The 21,410-nt window shown below is 38.4% G+C and overlaps 1 protein-coding gene and 1 long non-coding RNA gene across 2 annotated transcripts; both read left to right on the forward strand.

Annotated features, from left to right (window-relative positions):
* The first annotated feature begins 6,832 nt into the window (after positions 1 to 6,832).
* Positions 6,833 to 8,938, forward strand: LOC148268961 (uncharacterized). The gene is made up of 2 exons (XR_015817236.1): positions 6,833 to 7,330; positions 7,574 to 8,938. It is a non-coding gene; the product is annotated as an uncharacterized LOC148268961 (long non-coding RNA).
* Positions 8,939 to 19,238: 10,300 nt separating this feature from the next.
* Positions 19,239 to 21,047, forward strand: LOC110823665 (nudix hydrolase 18, mitochondrial-like). Its single transcript, XM_022054102.2, has 5 exons — positions 19,239 to 19,649; positions 19,803 to 19,908; positions 20,144 to 20,227; positions 20,344 to 20,472; positions 20,566 to 21,047. The coding sequence occupies exons 1-5, from the start codon at positions 19,576 to 19,578 to the stop codon at positions 20,722 to 20,724; spliced, it is 552 nt and encodes a 183-aa protein (XP_021909794.1). The 5' UTR covers positions 19,239 to 19,575; the 3' UTR covers positions 20,725 to 21,047.
* The last annotated feature ends 363 nt before the right edge of the window (positions 21,048 to 21,410 follow it).

Consider the following 21,410-nt stretch of genomic DNA (forward strand, 5'->3'; position numbering starts at 1 on the left):
AATATGATATGTCCTAAGAAGGTGGTCTGCTCAAGTCAAAATCCACACTTATTCAACTTTGCATACAATTTCTTTTCTTTGAGAACCTGTAAAATCTGAACTAGATAGTGAGCATGTTCCTCTCTATTTTTTGAATAAACCAAGATATCGTTGATGAACACGATAATAAATTGATCCAAGAATTGTTTGAAAATCCTGTTCATCATATCTATAAAAATGGCTGGAGCATTGGTTAGCCCAAATGGCATGATTAGGAACTCATAGTGTCTGTATCGGGTTCGAAAGGCTTTCTCAGGGATGTCTTCTGTCCTGATTTTCACCTGATGATAATCTGCACGTAGGTATATTTTGAAGAAGATCTGGGTACCCTGCAACTGATCGAATAGGTCATCAATCCTGGTAAGGGGATACTTGTTCTTGATTGTGACTCTGTTCAAACCCCTGTAATCAATACATAACATCAACGTTCCATATCCCTTTTTGGCAAAAGTGACTCCGGCATCTCAAGGGGACACACTATGTCTGATAAAATCATTATCCTGTAATTCAATGATCTGTTTCCTCAGTTCCCCCATCTCAATGCGGCTCATGTGGTAAGGAAAAACCGAAATAGGCTGGGTGCCTAGCTGTAGGTCTATGGTGAATTCGATTTTTCTGTCCCCTGGCAGTCCGAGTAGTTCATCCAGAAACAAATCTGAAAAGTCTTGGACTATCAGAATCTCTTGAATACAATTCTCTTTCTTGAGTTTGCCTAGTTAGAGAAAATAGTAGGGTTAAAGTACTCGACGAGTAAAAAAATTTTCCATCAAGGAATAAGTATTAAATGATTTTATTAATTTATAAATGGCTCCTCATTAGGAGGATTGAATACAATCTTTTTGCTAAAACAATCTACGGTGGCGTGATACGCTGCTAGCCAATTCATTCCTAAAATTACATCAAAATCCTCTGTGTCTAATTCTATTAGGTCCACACTCAATTTTCTATATGCTATCTCTACGACACAAGCCCTGTAGACAATTTCTCCCAATAGTGTCATACTTCCAGCAATAGATACAAACAACATAAAATCAAGTTTATCAGGTAATACATTAAATTTTGATACAAAAACAAGTGAAACAAATGAATGTGATGCATAAGTGTCAATCAAAATATGAGCAAGATAGTTACAGATAGTGTACATACCATCTACCACGTCCGTGTTGGCTTTAGCATCCTACTGGGTGAGATTGTAAGCTCTGCCCTAGATAGGAGGTCTGCCCTGATTATGATTCTTTGGGCACTCTTTCACATAATGTTGGGCACTACCACATATGCAACAGGTGTTATTGAGGCGGTAGCAGGATCGGTCCCTATGATCCCTGTCACAATGCTGACAGATCTTACCACGTCCTGCCACTGAAGCCTGAAGGGGAGCCTGGATCACCAGCTTGAGCCTCTTGTGCTATTGAACAGACGCAGTAGGTGCTGCTCTGCAGGGTGGAGCTGAGGGTCTGAGGTTCCCTGCTGCCTGAGGGAGGGTGTGGAAGCTCCTCTCCACTAGCTGTGCCTTAGCTAGAACGACTAAATAAGTCCTGAGCTCCAGCACAAACAAATGTTGTCTGATCTCTGGGTGGAGGCCCCACTCGAACCTCCTAACCTTCCTGCCTTCATCCAACAACGTCTCATGGGAGTATCGACCTAACTCCAGGAACTTACGAGCATATTCTGACATAGTCATATTCCCTTGGACCCACTAGACAAACTCCATCTCCTTCAGATGTCGGAGATGCTCTGGGAGGTACTCTGCATGAAAGGCTGCTAGGAACTATTTTCAGGTAACTGGAGCAGGCAGGGTGGTCTGCTTGAGTTCCCACCAGTAGTCTGCTTCTCCCACTAGCATGTAGGTAGCAATGGTGACCTTTTTCTCAAGAGTCACCCCTAGGGTCTTGAAGGCCTTCTTTGTCTCTGCCAACCAGTACTCAGCATCTTCAAAAGAGGATCCCTCTGCAAAATTAGATGGGTTTAGTCTCTTATACCTCACTATGTAGTTTGGGTCAATCGTGGGAGGAACTAGGTCCCATGGAAAAAGGACTGGGCCAGACTAAGGATAGACTGAGGGGCCCTGTGGTGGTACTTGCTAATACGGTGGGGGCACCAGATTGTACCGTGGTGGTGCTAGGTGGTACTGTGGCTGGGGCACCGGATTATACTGCAGTGGTGTCGGTTGTACTGTGGAGGAGCAGGGTCGTACCGGGGTGGCTCGGGATCCTCTCGCTGTAGTGGTGGCTTAACCTGTGGCAGCGAGGGAGGGCCAGGTAGCTCTCTTATCTCCTCTCGGCCCTACTAGGCAGCAATGAGTCTCTCCAGCATCTCAATATATTCGGTCAACATCTTCTCTAAGCAAACCATCCCGCGCTGCTCAGTTTAGTGGGGGTCTTCCTCTCCTCAACTCTTTGTACCTACATTTCACAAAGAATAGTTGAGTGATAATTTATTAGTTTGGTGTTTCTCTAAGTATCGTTTTGCAAGGAACGTGTCCAAGGAACGCGGCTCTGATACCAACTGTAACGACCCAGAAAATCTAAAAGGAAACATATAATAATTTAAGTGCGAAAGCGAAATAAAAGGCTAAGGTTTACATCCCTTACACAAAAACTTAAAAGTACTAAATAAACATTTCAGAATGAATTCTTTGAAAGAAACATGAAAAATAAGAAAGTAACGAAAAATATAAAGTATCTAGCATCTACTCACAATCTTCTTGAGAATCGGGCTCTAAAACCAAGTCCTCTTGATCTGAAATAGTTAAATAAAGAATGAGCTACACTAGCCCAGTAAGGATATCATACTATATTACCAGCACAGAAATAAATGTTAGTAGAAAATCAAAACTACTAATGGAGCACTAAATTTAGCAAATTCGTTTATCAATCATAAAATCATTTACCGTTCATTTGCTATTCACTTACCATTGCGAAATTTATGAAAACAACCTATAAAGACAATAATACCATACAGATCATAACTTCATGCACAATCAGCAACATAGAACATATCATAAATTCATATTCATTAACAATAAATCAAATCATAACCGTTTCTCGTTTTATTAGCCTACATTATCCATGGGGTTCATATGGGTGTCCCTGCTACACGTGAACCATTTCCCTTAACAATCTCAATTACAGAACCGTCCCCATACCCTGTCCGGTATGAGCGTCAAAGATATTAAACCTCAATACCCCATCTGGTATGAGGGTGAAGCGGGCTGTCCCATACCCTGTTCGGTATGAGTGCCAAATTTTCAAGTCTCCATACCATGTCTGGTATGAGACAACGTTCATAGTAGGGTTCCCTATGTACCCGGTCCGTCTACCATCTCCCAGTATATTTAGTAAGATTATCATTCTATCTGTTTACTTGATCACACATCTTTCTTATTTTTCCTTAGTCTCCATTATAAATCAAATATGATCACATAAATAAATAGTAATATAGTAATACATGCATTTAAACCATAAAATAGATAAACGAGATACCATCATGTTTTTAGACTGTAAAATAAATCAACAGAGAACAATCTCCGGTTCGGCCACCATTAGTAATTTGTAATTAATTATGCACATTTATTTAATTTGTAGAAAATATCGTATTCTTATTTACCTAAACTTCAATTTTATGATAAAAAATAGGGTGAGGGATCCTTACTTGATTTGACGCCAAAAAACTAAATGATTTACTATGCCTATGGGTGGTCCCTGTGATCTCTGAATTTTTTTATAGGAACTGAAATACGCTTATGGTACCTACAAGTGTCCCAAATAAACCAAAAAATCAGTCACATGGCCTACTCGGCCAATTTTAGAAAACCGGTATGGCGATGGTGCCGCTGCTTGCGACGGTGGTCCACCTCAGATTGGCCGTTTTCGACTGAATTCGGTCGATTTTACATCGATTCTTGTGAGCACACACACTAAAAGGCCTCGGTAGGCCGAAAAAATACGAAAAAATGAAACTCACCAGCGATGGGGCTCTCCGGTACAACGGCTTCTCCGGCTCACGTTGCAGTTAGGTGTTTCGTTTCGGTGAACCTATAGAGAGGAAAACGGTGGTCACAATTGTGAAAAAAATTACACAAAACGGGAATTGGGAAGGGTTTCAGCGGAGGCAGTTTGTAAAATTTTCCGCGGCAGCGCCGTCGGGCTTCGGCGGTATTTTTTGGCCAATTAACTTGTTCTTTCACTCTGATTTGGCCATGGATGGGTTTAAAATTGAATTTCATGCAAAAAAAATTATTTTTACCTTTTTTGGCAGTCGGAAATGGTTCCGGTGCGGCGGTGGTCGGTTCCCTGGTGGCTGGGTTGTCTTCTCCAATGAGGGGTTCTGGCGGCTAGGGTTAGGGTTTGGATGCGGATGGAGTTATTTATACCCATCTGCTTTTGATTTGGGTCGTCTATCGCTTTTAATCTAAACCGTCCGATCGTGATTAAATAGGGAGTGAATCTGAACCGTTCATCGTGATCCAATCTGGGATGTCTGTGCGCGATTCACTCTGGGCCGTCCATGCGCGCAGGAACGAACCTCAACTGTTCGATTGCGCGCACGCAGATCGCCCACGTAGCTCCCCTCGCGTGGCCTCCCGCATCAGCGCCTCTGCTACTTGGCGCGTCTTGGTTGATCAGGGCTGCTGACCGGGCATCTGACGTGGCACAATTTTTCTAAATTGCGTTTTGACCCCCGGTTCTGATTTTTCTTTCAAAAAAACCATCAGAACCCAAATTTTCACCACTTTTTCCCAAAATTATTTTCAATTTAATTTTTTATCGATTTACTCAATTTTTTTCATTAAATTAAAATAAAACAAAATATAATAAAATAAATTAAATAATAAAAAAGTTACATTTATTAATAAAAATAAAAATAATAAAAAAATAAAAAAAAATTTAAGTGGGTGTTACAGTTGTCTTCTCTAGTGAGGGGTACTGGCGGCTAGGGTTAAAGTTTGTGTGCGGATGAAGTTATTTATATCTATCTGCTTTTCATATGGGATGTCCATCGCGTTTGATCTGGACCATCCGATCGCAATTAAATAGGGAGTGAATCTGGACCGTTCATCGCGATCCAATCTAAACCGTCGATCACGATTCACCATGGGTCGTCCGTGCGCGCGGGAACAGACCTCAGCCGTTCGATCGCGCACACGCGAATCGCCCATGTGGCTCCCCCCGCGTGGCCTACCGCATCAGCACCTCTGCTACTTAACGCATCTTGGTTGGTCGGGGCTGCTGACCGAACGGTTTACGTGGCAAATTTTTTAAATTTGTATTTTGATTCCCCCGATTTCTGATTTTTCTTTTAAAAATAGTTACCGGATCCAATTTTTCACCTATTTTTTTCAAAATTATTTTTAATTTAATCTTTAATAAATTTTACTCTATTTTTTTATTAAAATAAAATAAAATATAATATAATAAAATAAATTAAGTAAATAAATAATTATATTTATTAATAAAAAATGAAAAAGAAGTTTTTGGTGGGTGTTACAATTTGTATGTATGTGTGTGTATATATATATATAAATACAATAGAATTGATTTACTTTTGCTTATTGCAAAGTTGTAGTCGGATAAAAAAATCATTTAATGTTTGCTTTCAAAAATATTATTCTTTGTCTTTTAGTTTTTAATTTTCTCCTTCAAAATTTCAAATAATAAATTAATTTTTTATACTTTTTTTAAAAAAATTCCACAGAAAATTGTTTTTCATTTTCACACGGCAAAAATTTAATGTCTTCTAGAAATTGTGTCAGCTACCACTTTTAGTTAGAGAGAGTTAAGTGAATCAGTGGGTACAAAATCAAATTTATATATTTAACCATGCTGACACTTTTCTTTTATTTATTTATTTATTTATATTATTATTATTTACGACCTCTATAACGCAATGATATATATATATATATGTATACATTATCTTATGTAAATCAAAGGTAGTTATTATGATAATTAATTTAAGAACGTTAATTTATTAAGAAAATGCATTGTAACTTTACTTTACTTGATAAGTTAAGCAACATTTTTTATTTTTTTTAGCAATATTAATTATGAATTGAAATAAATAATATTGCAATTCCCCATGTGTATATATACATATATAAGGCTGTGTTTGTGTGTGATTATTTTATTTTTAGAAAAATGATTAATATTATTTTTAATTTTATTTATATGGATAAGTTGAATTTAGGATTTCAATAACATATATATATATATATAGATTCCAGCAACTAAAATCTTATCCAAACAAGGAATTATTTCCAATCCTTATCAGAAGAAATTAGTTGCTAGCTGGATTGGAATTTGTGAGGGGAAAGTGTTAAAGGTTCTCAGTGCCTTTTGACTAACCAATTATGAACTTGTTTATTGTAATTGGTTGTTGAGAAATTACTTGGTAACTTTCAAGAATACTTTTATAATTTATAAAATTCAAAACACTATTTATTCACGTATGGAAAAGAGTAGGAGATGTATGACTAGTGAAATACCTAATTGACATAATTGATTCTTTTTTGGTAAAGTTGTATTATAACACATCGTTGTTTACACGTAAGTCAATCCAATCAATTTAAGATTTTAGTTAAATACGACTGTTACATTCATTCTATTTTTTCATATAATATATCCATTAAAGTAATAAATAGATTTTTCATTGGTTGGAAACTTGCCAATTCTTTGCTAAAATAAAATTTATAGAAAACATAAAAGAAAATGGAATAACAAGTTGATTGTTATGGTACTAATTGCTAGTACATTCTTGGTGATTACATTTTGTAGCACCCGGAAAGGAGGAGAAAAAAAAAAAAAAGAAAAAAAAAAAAAAAAAAAAAAAAAAAGAGGGCGGCCACGTCAGCAGCCACGTCAGCAGGCCCAGTCAGCAGTCCCGGCCAACCAGGGCCTGCCACGTGGCAAGACCGCGTCACTCCAAAAGGAGCCACGTTGGCGATCCGCGTGGGTGCGATCCGACGGCCCAGATCAATCACGCGATCGGACGGCCCAGATTCAATCGCACGGACGGCCCAGATTCAATCAAAAACGAACGGCCCAGATTAAAACAAAATGAACGGCTGTGATCAAAAGGCAAGGGGTTATAAATAGAACCCCCACACCAGACCACAAACCCTAGCCGCCAGCCACTCGCCGGAGAAGACGAACCAGAGGCCGACCGCCGCCACCCGCCGCCACTCGCCGCCGCACCGGGGAAATTTCCGACCGCCGATCGAGGTTGACCGGAGCCGAATCACCAAAACACGAACCTCGCCGGAGAGCCGCTGCACCCGAGAGCGCCGCCGCCGGTAAGCTCCGTTTTTCCGTGATTTTTTGGCCCCCCGAGGGCCCTAGGGCTGTTTTCTGACAAGGACCAATGCGAGTGTGGCCGAATTCGGCCGAAAACGGCCGAAAACAGTCAACCCGAGGCGACTCGCCGCCGCCAGCGGCGGCGCCGTCGCCGGAGCACGGCGGAGCCGCCGTGCCGGAGTTGCGATTTGGTCCGAAAGGGGCCCTGGGCCTAATTTGGATTTTTTTTGGAACACGTGCAGGTACTGTTAGTGTGTTTCAGTTCCCCGGGAAAAATTCAGGGAAAATTAGGGAAGGCCTGCAGGCGCACTGTGAATCGTATTCGGATCTCGAAAACAAGTAAGGACCCCTCACCCTATTTCCTATCACGGTATTAAAGTTCAAAATGATAAAACGGTATTTCTTGAATTAACGCATGTGTGAAATTGCTTAAGGTTGCTAATGGAGCCCGAGTCTAGTGTGATTGATGATTTACTGTTATTTGGCCTGTTTACAGCTTTAAATGCAAAATGAGGTTTGATGTGTTCATTTTACAGATTTGTGTGCATGTACTACGTTTTTATTAATTATGGGTTGAATGACTGAAAAACTGATATTGTATGTTGTCTGTTGGTATGAATTACGATTTGCTTGTTTAAATGTGAATTGATGATGTTGATTGAGGAAAAGGAAAATGAAAGATTGTATAGACTGATAATTGTATTATGGGGGTCAGCCTGACTAGATATCCTGGGAGATGGTGGACGGACCGGGTCCGTAGGGAACCCTACCGGGATTGTGGTCTCACATGCCGGACGGGGTATGGAGATCTTATGGTTTTGGCGCCCATACCGGACGGGGTATGGGGACGGCCCGTTTCACCCTCATACCGGACGGGGTATTGAGGTTTATGGTTTTGGCGCCCATACCGGACGGGGTATGGGGACGGCCCGTTTCACCCTCATACCGGACGGGGTATCGAGGTTCATGGTTTTGGCGCCCATACCGGACGGGGTATGGGGACGGCCCTGGAAACTGATTATGAATGTTAAAGGTTAACGGGTAGCGGAACCCCTATGGACCCCCACGGATACTAGTAGGCTGGTAAATGAGAAAAAAAGATATGTTGTACAATGATTGAATTACAAGAGGCGTGATAAGTGTTATGTTTTACAGCTTAGATTATTCAATGATTATGATGATGTTATTGTTTTTCTCATATTGTTTTCATAAATTCCACCGAGGTAAGTGGATGGTAAAGGTTTTCATGTTAATAAACGAGTTTATTGTAAATTATGCTCCATTGGTCTTTTTGTGTTTTTCTACCCACCTTTACCTCCGTGACGGTGAGATATCGTGATGTTCTTACTGGGCTAGTGTAGCTCACTCCTTAATTAACCATTTCAGATCAGGAAGACATGGTTCCCGAGCCCGTTCCGCAGGAGGACGACGAAGGGGATGCCTAGAGACTCTGTAGTCATACGCATAGTTTATTTTCGAGTTTTCTTTCTTAGTTAGTTTAACCTTTTATATTTTAAGTACGTTTTTTGGTTTTTCGTGTAAGGGATGTTAACTGAAATTTTGATCTCGCTTCCGCATTTGATATATTTAAATACTCATTTCATTTTAATATTTACGGGGCCGTTACAGTTGGTATCAGAGCCGCATTTCCTCGGACCCATCCCTTACACTATAGTCCTTTAAAGAAATACTCACCGATTGGTCGTTACTCAACCATTCCTTGTAAATACAAGTACACAAAAATGAGGAGAGGAAGGCCCCCACTAAACCGAGCGGCCCAAGATAATTCGCTTCGGGAGGGTTTGGACAGATTATATGAGATGGTGGAAGCTCTCGTAGCTGCCCAGCGAAGGCAAGAGGAGAGAAGGGAGTTACCTGAACCTCCTCCGCTAGCGCAGGTTGAGCCGCCGTTACAGCAGGCTGATCCCGAGCCACCCCGGCAGGAGCCTGTTCCTCCACAGTACCACCCGGCACCACAGCCGCGGTACGACCCGGTACCACAGCCACAGTACCAACAGGTACCGCCATAGCACATTCCAGTGCCCCCACCCCATCAGCAGGCGCCACCACAGGGTCCCCCAGTTCACCCTCAGCCGGCCCCAGTCCCTCTACCTCGAGACCCCGCTCCCTCCTTGACCGACCCTGCTACCGCCTCAACAACACCTGTCGCATATGCGGCAGTGCCTAGCACTATGCAAGGGAGTGCCCTAGGAACCAGAATCAAGGGAGGCCTCCAATCCAGGGCAGAGTTTACAACCTTACCCAGAAGGATGCCGATGCAGACCCGGACGTGGTACATGGTAAACCCAAGAAGGAAGTTTGTATCCAAGAGATTCCAGTAGTCCGAGACTTTCCAGACATATTTCCGGATGAACTGCCCGGTCTACCAGGGGACAGAGAGGTCGAGTTCACCATAAACTTACAGCCAGGAACCCAACCCATCTCGGTAGCTCCTTACCGAATGAGCCGCATCGAAATGGAAGAGCTAAGGAAACAAATCACTGAGCTACAAAACAGTGGCTTCATTAGACACAGCATTTCCCCATGGGGTGCCGGGGTTACTTTTGCAAGGAAAGGAGATGGAACGTTGAGGCCGTGTATTGATTATAGAAGGATAAACAAGGTAACAATTAAAAAAAAACAAGTACCCTCTCCCCCGGATTGATGACCTTTTCGATCAGTTGCAGGGTGCACAGGTTTTTTCTAAAATAGATCTACGATCAGGTTACCATCAGGTAAAAGTGAGAGCAGAAGACATCCCCAAGACGGCATTCCGAACCAGGTACGGACACTATGAGTTCCTGGTTATGCCGTTTGGGCTAACCAACGCCCCGGCCATCTTTATGGATCTAATGAACAGAATCTTCAGAGAGTTATTGGATAAATTTGTCATCGTGTTCATCGATGATATCTTAATCTACTCAAAAAGTAGAGAAGAACATGCTCATCATCTTGCCCAAGTCCTCCAGGTACTCAGGGAAAAGAAGTTGTATGCAAAGTTGAGCAAGTGTGGATTTTGGCTCGAGCAAACCACCTTCCTAGGACATGTTATATCGAAGGAAGGGGTGTCGGTGAACCCCGAAAAGGTTGAAGCGGTACTTGGTTGGAAAAGGCTGACAACAGTTAAGGAAATTCGCAGTTTCCTAGGGATGGCGGGTTATTACCGCCGGTTTGTCGAAGGGTTCTCCAGTCTAGCGGCCCCTCTAACCCGACTCACAAAGAAGAATGCAAAGTTTGATTGGAATGAGAACTGCGAAAGGAGTTTTTCAGAATTGAAGAAGCGACTGACTACTGCACCCGTGCTGGCTCTACCGAGCGGATCAGGAGGGTATACAGTTTATAGTGATGCCTCCTATCTGGGCCTGGGCTGTGTCCTGATGCAGCATGGAAAGGTTATAGCATATGGGTCTAGACAGCTAAAGAATCATGAGAAGAACTATCCTACCCATGACTTGGAGCTCGCCGCAATCATACACGCCTTGAAAATCTGGCGCCATTATTTGTATGGAGAGACCTTTCAGATCTACACCGATCATAAGAGCTTGAAGCACATCTTCACTCAGAAGGATCTCAACATGCGTCAGAGAAGGTGGATGGAACTCCTCAAGGACTATGATTGTGACATCCTATACCATCCAGGTAAGGGCAACGTAGTAGCCGATGCCCTCAGCAGGAAGAGTGCAGGCACCCTAGCCCATCTGATGGTTTCGGAATGCAGGTCCATTGGGGCTACGCAGCAGGTTCGACTGCAAGATCTGAAAAGGGCCACATGTTTGAGCCACCTAGCAGTCCAACCCGAGTTAATCCAAAGAATAAAGGAAGCCCAGTCAATCGACCCCGCCCTAGTAAACCGCAAGAAGGATGCAGAACAGGGAGTGAACTCAGAATTTCAGATCTCTGCCGACGGATTAATTCGTTTCAAGGACAGAATGTGTGTCCCAGACGACAATGAATTAAAAAGAGACATCATGACAGAGTCCCATAGTTCAAGGTTCGCCATGCATCCAGGAAGTACAAAAATGTACCAAACTATGCGACCCCGATTCTGGTGGAATGGGATGAAGAGAGATATAGCCGACTTTGTATCTAAGTGCTTGGTATGTCAGCAGGTCAAAGCAGAACATCAACGCCCAGGGGGGTTGCTTCAGCCTTTACCGATTCCAGAATGGAAGTGGGAACACATCACCATGGACTTCGTATCGGGACTACCCAAGGCACGATCGGGACACGATGCCATATGGGTAATTGTTGACCGACTCACTAAGTCTTCCCACTTCCTGGCCATCAGGATGACTGATTCGTTGGACAAGTTGGCAAGAATGTATGTCCGGGAAATAGTCAGACTGCATGGGGTCCCAGTAACAGTGGTATCCGACAGGGATCCCAGATTCACTTCTCGGTTTTGGAATAGTTTCCAGCAAGCTATGGGAACAAAGCTGTCCCTCAGTACTGCCTTCCACCCCCAAACCGATGGACAATCAGAGAGGACAATCCGTACGCTGGAGGATATGCTCCGAGCTTGTGTCCTTGACTCCGGAGGCCATTGGGACGACCACCTACCCCTGATAGAGTTTGCCTACAACAACAGTTACCAAGCAAGCATCGGCATGGCCCCATACGAGGCGCTATACGGTCGTCCGTGCAGGTCACCGATTTGTTGGGAGGAAGTGGGCGATAGAAGATTGTTTGGCCCGGATTTGGTGGAAGAAACCACGTCCAAGATAGTTAAGATCAAGAAGAACATCCAGACGGCTCAGAGTAGGCAAAAGAGTTATGCTGATACCCGGAGGAGAGACCTGGCCTTTGAGAAAGGTGACCGGGTGTTTCTTAAAGTCACCCCCTTCAAGGGAATTAGTAGGTTCGGCAGAAGGAGAAAATTAAACCCCAGATACATTGGACCCTTTGAAATCTTAGACAAGATTGGTACCACTGCCTACAGACTTGCACTGCCCCCTGAGCTCTCCCGGGTTCACAATGTGTTTCATGTATCTATGCTGCGCAAGTACAATCCGGACCCTTCTCATGTCGTGGCTCATGAACCGCTTTCACTCCGAGAGGACTTGTCTTATGAAGAAGTACCGGTCAGTATCACAGACCGAGAAAGCAGAATACTCCGTAACCGGGAAATATCATTTGTAAAAGTCTTGTGGCAGAACCACACGCCTAGGGAGGCGACTTGGGAGCTGGAATCAGAATTTAGGGCCCAATATCCTCATCTGTTTGATCAAGAGTAATGAGGCAAATTTGGGGACCAAATTTCTTTATGGGGGGGAGAGTTGTAGCACCCGGAAAGGAGGAGAAAAAAAAAAAAAAGAAAAAAAAAAAAAAAAAAAAGAGGGCGGCCACGTCAGCAGCCACGTCAGCAGGCCCAGTCAGCAGTCCCGGCCAACCAGGGCCTGCCACGTGGCAAGACCGCGTCACTCCAAAAGGAGCCACGTTGGCGATCCGCGTGGGTGCGATCCGACGGCCCAGATCAATCACGCGATCGGACGGCCCAGATTCAATCGCACGGACGGCCCAGATTCAATCAAAAACGAACGGCCCAGATTAAAACAAAATGAACGGCTGTGATCAAAAGGCAAGGGGTTATAAATAGAACCCCCACACCAGACCACAAACCCTAGCCGCCAGCCACTCGCCGGAGAAGACGAACCAGAGGCCGACCGCCGCCACCCGCCGCCACTCGCCGCCGCACCGGGGAAATTTCCGACCGCCGATCGAGGTTGACCGGAGCCGAATCACCAAAACACGAACTTCGCCGGAGAGCCGCTGCACCCGAGAGCGCCGCCGCCGGTAAGCTCCGTTTTTCCGTGATTTTTTGGCCCCCCGAGGGCCCTAGGGCTGTTTTCTGACAAGGACCAATGCGAGTGTGGCCGAATTCGGCCGAAAACGGCCGAAAACAGTCAACCCGAGGCGACTCGCCGCCGCCAGCGGCGGCGCCGTCGCCGGAGCACGGCGGAGCCGCCGTGCCGGAGTTGCGATTTGGTCCGAAAGGGGCCCTGGGCCTAATTTGGATTTTTTTTGGAACACGTGCAGGTACTGTTAGTGTGTTTCAGTTCCCCGGGAAAAATTCAGGGAAAATTAGGGAAGGCCTGCAGGCGCACTGTGAATCGTATTCGGATCTCGAAAACAAGTAAGGACCCCTCACCCTATTTCCTATCACGGTATTAAAGTTCAAAATGATAAAACGGTATTTCTTGAATTAACGCATGTGTGAAATTGCTTAAGGTTGCTAATGGAGCCCGAGTCTAGTGTGATTGATGATTTACTGTTATTTGGCCTGTTTACAGCTTTAAATGCAAAATGAGGTTTGATGTGTTCATTTTACAGATTTGTGTGCATGTACTACGTTTTTATTAATTATGGGTTGAATGACTGAAAAACTGATATTGTATGTTGTCTGTTGGTATGAATTACGATTTGCTTGTTTAAATGTGAATTGATGATGTTGATTGAGGAAAAGGAAAATGAAAGATTGTATAGACTGATAATTGTATTATGGGGGTCAGCCTGACTAGATATCCTGGGAGATGGTGGACGGACCGGGTCCGTAGGGAACCCTACCGGGATTGTGGTCTCACATGCCGGACGGGGTATGGAGATCTTATGGTTTTGGCGCCCATACCGGACGGGGTATGGGGACGGCCCGTTTCACCCTCATACCGGACGGGGTATTGAGGTTTATGGTTTTGGCGCCCATACCGGACGGGGTATGGGGACGGCCCGTTTCACCCTCATACCGGACGGGGTATCGAGGTTCATGGTTTTGGCGCCCATACCGGACGGGGTATGGGGACGGCCCTGGAAACTGATTATGAATGTTAAAGGTTAACGGGTAGCGGAACCCCTATGGACCCCCACGGATACTAGTAGGCTGGTAAATGAGAAAAAAAGATATGTTGTACAATGATTGAATTACAAGAGGCGTGATAAGTGTTATGTTTTACAGCTTAGATTATTCAATGATTATGATGATGTTATATTTTTTCTCATATTGTTTTCATAAATTCCACCGAGGTAAGTGGATGGTAAAGGTTTTCATGTTAATAAACGAGTTTATTGTAAATTATGCTCCATTGGTCTTTTTGTGTTTTTCTACCCACCTTTACCTCCGTGACGGTGAGATATCGTGATGTTCTTACTGGGCTAGTGTAGCTCACTCCTTAATTAACCATTTCAGATCAGGAAGACATGGTTCCCGAGCCCGTTCCGCAGGAGGACGACGAAGGGGATGCCTAGAGACTCTGTAGTCATACGCATAGTTTATTTTCGAGTTTTCTTTCTTAGTTAGTTTAACCTTTTATATTTTAAGTACGTTTTTTGGTTTTTCGTGTAAGGGATGTTAACTGAAATTTTGATCTCGCTTCCGCATTTGATATATTTAAATACTCATTTCATTTTAATATTTACGGGGCCGTTACACATTTTATGTGTAGTTGCGCCCTTATATATACACAACAATCAATATAGTTTAAATTGAATAAAAAGCTCTCCCTTGGATATTATGGACTTTACAAAATTCATGCTAAAGTAGAATAAGTCACTTAATAAACTAGTTCTACCATTTGATTCTTTTATCTATGCATGTTTTCATGTTTCTTAATTCAAGATAAATCTAAATTTTATAAAAAAAATCTATTAGTAATTTTTCTTATATTGATAACTAAGAACATTTTCGTCTCATTAATCATTTTAAGACCAAATGATGGTTCACTTAAAATAAGTACTTGTATACTGGAGTGACACTAATCCAGATAACACATCGTGATACTATCTCTATGATCTTCAACAAGACTTATATATGGATATACTTGTATAACAAAAGATATAATTTATATTGTATTACTTTTATTCTTAAAATAAGATTTGTCATACTTGCTTATCTGTTTTCATATCTTTCGCTTTTGCTACACTCTATTACTTTCTTTTATGTTTGTGCATAGAGCTTTTCTCTTTTTCTTCTTCGTGAAAGTTTACCGTGCTCTATGTAGCCTTACATCCTTTGTTCATTGGCCTCAACACTTGTCTGTCTCTCTTTTAGTATATTTTTTAAACAGAATCTTAAAATTTTATATCTTTATTAATTATGGAAGGTGAAGAAAAAATAAAAAAATGACTTCATATTCTTATTGTGTTTTGTGTCATCATTGTTCAATCGAAGGTTATATAAAATGAGGAGCAAGATAATGAATTTAGTCAAGCAAATGGTGTGTGATACGTTGATCTTATATCATCCCTTTTCTCTTATCTTGTGTATGGAGAAGTTGGCTCAACTTATTGATAGAGAAATGCAATATATCTACTAAAACTCTCAATTTGATCATTGACAATGTTAATGTCGTATTTTCATTTTTCGTTAATGGCATTATTCTTTTTTTTTTAATTCAAAAAATAGATGCAAAGTATAAGAGTTATTATAGGTGTCGTGGAGATTGTTGTATATGACATCAACAAAGAAAATCAACTAGAAAAAATTTCACGCATATTCTTTTTCTTAATACAAATAGTAAAATTAGTAAGTATATAATTAATATTTTTATATCTTTTCTCATTGAAAACTTATGAAAAATATTTACGGTATCGAGATTTGTGCATGATTACATATGGTAAAAAACAATATTTTAATTTAACTATTAAGAAAATTTCTTGAAACTTGCTAGGTAGATATTGTCAATATTTGTATATTATATATTGAAACCCTAATCAATTTAGTTTTTAGTTTCCCTACTTTGGAAAATTTAATTCACACAAAATTTACATGTCGATGTAATATGCTTTATTTTTTAATTATTATTGTACACTCCATAAATGGCTTCATGAAATTTTGTTGGTCAATTTAATTTTTTATTCCAATAATACACGAAATAATTAATACCTCTAGCTTATCACAATCCAAGGGCATGTGAGCCACATTGCAAGAGGAGACCAAAGGCTCTACCATAGAATCTTCCATGGATAAATAATTCTTTTCAATTAAATTACACACACACATATATATATATATTAATTAATTAACATGTACATTAATTAATTAAACAACACATATAGAAACATAGTTTAGCTTAAATTTACGTACCAACCATTAAGACAAAAAATGATTGGTTAATGAGCACATTACTTAATTATAATAAGTACTTATTATTAGCTTAATCCAACTTAATATTTAATTTGTAATCTATAACTAATTAAATTGTTAAACAAGAAGACAAAACAATAGTTGATTAGAAGGAGTAAATTTAAATATATTACAAGAAGAAAAAAAAAAAAAAAAAAAAGGAAAGAAGACAAATCACATGGGTTAGCTATCTAAGGAATTTAGTTTAATTAGAAAATCCAACTGCTCCATGATCTAGTAGTTTCCACCAATTAAATTGTCTCGCTACACAGTGCATGCTTCAATATACATATATAATATATATGTATAAGCAAAACGTGTAAAAGATAGTGTTTATATATATATATATATATAAACACTTGTGTTGAGACATAAGGTGACAAAATATAGAAGGAATAAATTCTCAAGGAGTGGGCGGGGCATGCAAGTTTTTTCCACTCCATGTGAGTCCGACCATTTCAAAACAACACGATAAACTAGTCTTCCTTTGAAGGCGACAACTTTTGTTCTTAACGTTCATTTTTTTTCCAAATCTGAAATTATTATTATTATTATTTTTTTATCCAATTGGATATATCTTTTTATATCAGAGTTTTCATATTGGAAGAAACATGGTGGAAGAAAACAAATTCGATTCTGTTTAATGCTTTTATAATAACATAAAAATATGTTATTAAGATTATTAATTTTTTCAATATAATAAACTTAGTTAAACAAAATATTACATCATTAATTATAATATTTATAGAAATGGTATACTTTTCAAAGTTCATACCCGGTAAATAAAAGGCATGATTTGTATCAATACAAGAGTTTAAATGTACATTTTGTGATTAAAAAAAGAAATTTAAACAACAAAAAATCATTAACTTATTGAAATATTTTATATTACCCCATTCCTCTCCCAACAAAAGCAAATGGTGCCATCCTCCTTGCACGTGAGCATGTTCTTGAAAGTCAACTACTTTTTGCATCAGATGTAGACTTACTAATTAAGAGAGAATTTTTTTTCAATAAACCCAACAAATTAATAAATAATTTATGCTTAATTAGAAATATATTAATGAACTTATTATTATTTTATTTTTTTAGTACAACATAATATATGATATGCTCTTAATAAATAAGAGCTAAAATAAATATTTTTATTTTTATTTTAAATTGTTGGTTATAGGCTAAATACGAATTTAATTGATATACTATTTATTCTTTTTAAATTGGTTACTGTTTTAATTTTTAATCAACTTAATTCTTGTATTTCCTTTTTTTAAAAAAATTGATGTAATCTCTTATGTTTATAAAAATTAATATTATTAATTTACGTGTTACATATCAAATTTATTAGTATATAGTATATTTTAATAAGTATGTGTGTAAGTTGTATAATATATGACATAGTATGGTATTAAAAAATTAAATTTGAACCAATTAAATTGGTCTATAAATAAAATTTTGAACTGTCCCAAAATCTTCAAACTTGAAGTTTTCTTCTTACCGAAGCAAGATTAAGATCAAGATGACCTTTCCACCTATGATCGTCATCACCACATTCCCATTCTTGGCGGCTCATCATCTCTTCTCCTTTCTCTCTATTAACTCTCCCTTTACAACGACTCCACTCGCAGAGTTTGGCTCACTAATTTATTAGAGCTCTTTTAATACCATCATTATTTACCATGACTCCAATAATATGTTCAGCTCACTTGAACTTAAAGTCTATTGCTTTGCCGACGCTTGTAATTAATGCTAGTTGTGAGGATGCGACATCTCAATCTGTGTTATCTGATACTGAATTAGATAATTTTTTTTTTCATTAGATTTGATCGTCTCACGGCGAATTATATGATCTTGGTTAACATAGAGAGATTAAATCAAATTTTTTTTAAAAGTATAAAGATTAATTTAATAAAAATTAAAGTAAATACTAATTTAAACTATAATAAATAATGCTGAGACCAAATCATTATTTTAGCATTTTTTATACTTATTTTTAACATATCTCCTCAATTAGAAAAAAATAAATAACACTTTTATGTTAGCAAATAAATCCAATTTATTTTTTTTAAAAAAGACTAATAATTACTTGTACATTTATTATCGGATTTATTGTCTCTAATCAACCTCCACCCATTTGCTATTCCTTGCAATTTTACAAAATAGATTTTAGTTAATTTTAAACATAATAACAAAATTACACTTTGCATTCAAAAAAGCAATAGTTAGGGACTTCAATCATGTAATCATGTATTAATATGGTAGCGGTATTAGTACTAAGACTACTATAATATTAATTTTTTTTTTCTTCTCAAATCTCATAATTAGTATGAACACCAAATAATTGCTTCCAGAAACTAAAAAATGATTCATTAATTAATTAATCAATCATTTAATTTATCATCTAATCATAGAATCCGGTGATTTAATTTTTCTGGAATTTCAGAAGATAGTTTCTCCAATATAATCTTTATAATTAATTATTTAATTTAATTATATATAGTGATTAGTAGTTAATCATGTAATCATATAATTAGTAAAATCTATGATGGAAAATTATTTGGAAACGACAGAGGAAGTTGAAAGGAAACCAGACAAAATCATTAATTTAAAAACGTACTTTTAAAATAGTCTTTTTATATTTATTTACCTAACATATCATATTAATTTACGCGATAAAGAAGCAAGCTTTTTTTTGTGTGTGTGTGTGTATATATATATATTATATAATTAACGAAGCGAATACATACACATACACACGTTGTTTGTTGGTTGGCCTCTTTCTATAAATAGGTTTTAGCATTGTGCTCCATCGGCACTTGCCATTTAAACAGCCAACTCATCTGGTTTTTATTGTAAGGCGTCCCATTAAGATTTGTAAATTTATCATTGGATCAATCAAGTTTAACGATAATAAGAAACCAGATTACTGATTCTGAACTGGGTTTCATCCAGATTTGGATATCATCTCGAAGACACACTATTTTTATCTCCCTCTTATATATATATATACACACACACACACACACACACACACATATATAGAACTCATCCGAACACTGCATCTTTCGTCTTTATTTTCTTCAATCTTCTTCCTTCAATTATTTCTCTTTCGATTTCGCTCCCTGTAAATCAATGGTTTGCTTGGTTTCTCGCTCTGGAAGGCAGCTTCAGAGGTATGACAACATGGGTCGTCGCCAAGTTGTCGGGTATGAATTAGATTTGATTTTAATATTTAATATTTTTTAAAAAACAAAGGACAGAAATGAAATGAAGGTTTTTGTTGATTTTAAGGTTTAGATACATGCAAGAATCAAAGTTCATCAAAAGATAATTAATTTGTTTAATTTTGAAAATTATAGGTGCATACCGTATAGATACAAAAAGGGTGGTGATGGAAGTATTGGCAACGAATTGGAAGTGCTTGTAATCACTTCACAAAAAGGTCAAGGAATGATGTTCCCCAAGGTATCCTCCTCCTCCTCCTCCTCCTCCTCCTCCTTTTTCTTCCTTTTGTTTTCTTTTTTGTTTGTTTTTTTTTTTAAAAAATTTTTTTTTATCATAAAGTTAATTAACTGAGAATGAATATTTCTTCTGCTGACTTGGTTATATACAAAAATATATATAATATATGTGGGTACATACATATATATATATATATATATATACGCATGCATTGACGAAGGCTGTGTGATGATATCAGGGTGGTTGGGAACTGGATGAATCCGTCGAGGAAGCAGCTTCCAGGGAGTCACTGGAGGAAGCTGGCGTTCTTGGAAATGTTGAGGTATAAATAATTTTCTTCATCAATTATCTCGTAATTAATTAATTAACTAAATTCGTAAATACAATAAAATTAATATTCTATTCCATACGCGTATATATATATATATAAATTGACAGTGCGAGTTGGGAAAATGGAACTTTCTGAGCAAAAGCCATGGCACATTCTATGAAGGTTATATGTTCCCTTTGCTTGTCAAGGAACAACTTGATCTGTGGCCTGAGAAACACGTGCGCCAAAGAATATGGGTAATTAATTCATTAATTAAAAATCATAATTACGTTTAATATTTCTTAATTATATTAAATTAAATTAATAATTATTTATGCATGCCCGTACAGATGACTGTGGAGGAAGCTAGAGAAGCTTGTAGGCATTGGTGGATGAAGGAAGCATTGGACGTGCTAGTTGAAAGGCTTACTAGAAAGCAAGATGGTGATCAACACAACATTGTTAATGTTAATGTACCAGCTCAAATCTCAGTTCGAAGCTACCGATAACTCACATACATATATACATAGTATATAACTATAGTTTAATTTATTAGGTTTTTTTTTATTGTACATAGAGGAAGATTGAATGATTTGCTTGATTAAATTAAGCAATAGTGTTCATCGATCTATTATGTTAATCTTTTTGAGTCTTTGTAAAATCAAATAGCAGACCGAAAAAATGGGAGAATTAGGGTAGAAGAAGTTCGTGGAATTAAAGTTTCCCGTGCAAATCCATAGAAAGAAGTAGTAAATCTACAATTGATTTGCATGCCAACGTTGATTTTTGTTTTACAATTTTTGGTATTCAATTTAATCTCCTTTTGAATCGATTCTGATCTCTTCGCAAATCGTTTCTTGTATTATAGTTATTTTCATTTTCTCTTTCAATGTTTGTTTAGTATATAATCGATTATATATATAATACAATTTGATACAAAACGTATATATAATTTAACATTTTTAATAATTAACCCTAAAAATCAATTTTTCCATAGAATGAAATTCTTCTAATTTTCACATATTTTTAATTATTTAGTGTACGAATATTTATTCAAAAATATTATTATTATTATTATGAAAAATTAAATCTAATAACTGAAAAAAAATAAAAGATAAGAATTAAGTAGACACAATAAATTAAAAATAAATTTTATATCATCACGAACTATCAACTACTAATTAAATATTATTTA

The sequence above is a fragment of the Carica papaya genome, chromosome 2 (assembly GCF_054855325.1).
Source record: "Carica papaya isolate Zhongbai chromosome 2, ASM5485532v1, whole genome shotgun sequence".
NCBI lineage: Eukaryota > Viridiplantae > Streptophyta > Magnoliopsida > Brassicales > Caricaceae > Carica > Carica papaya.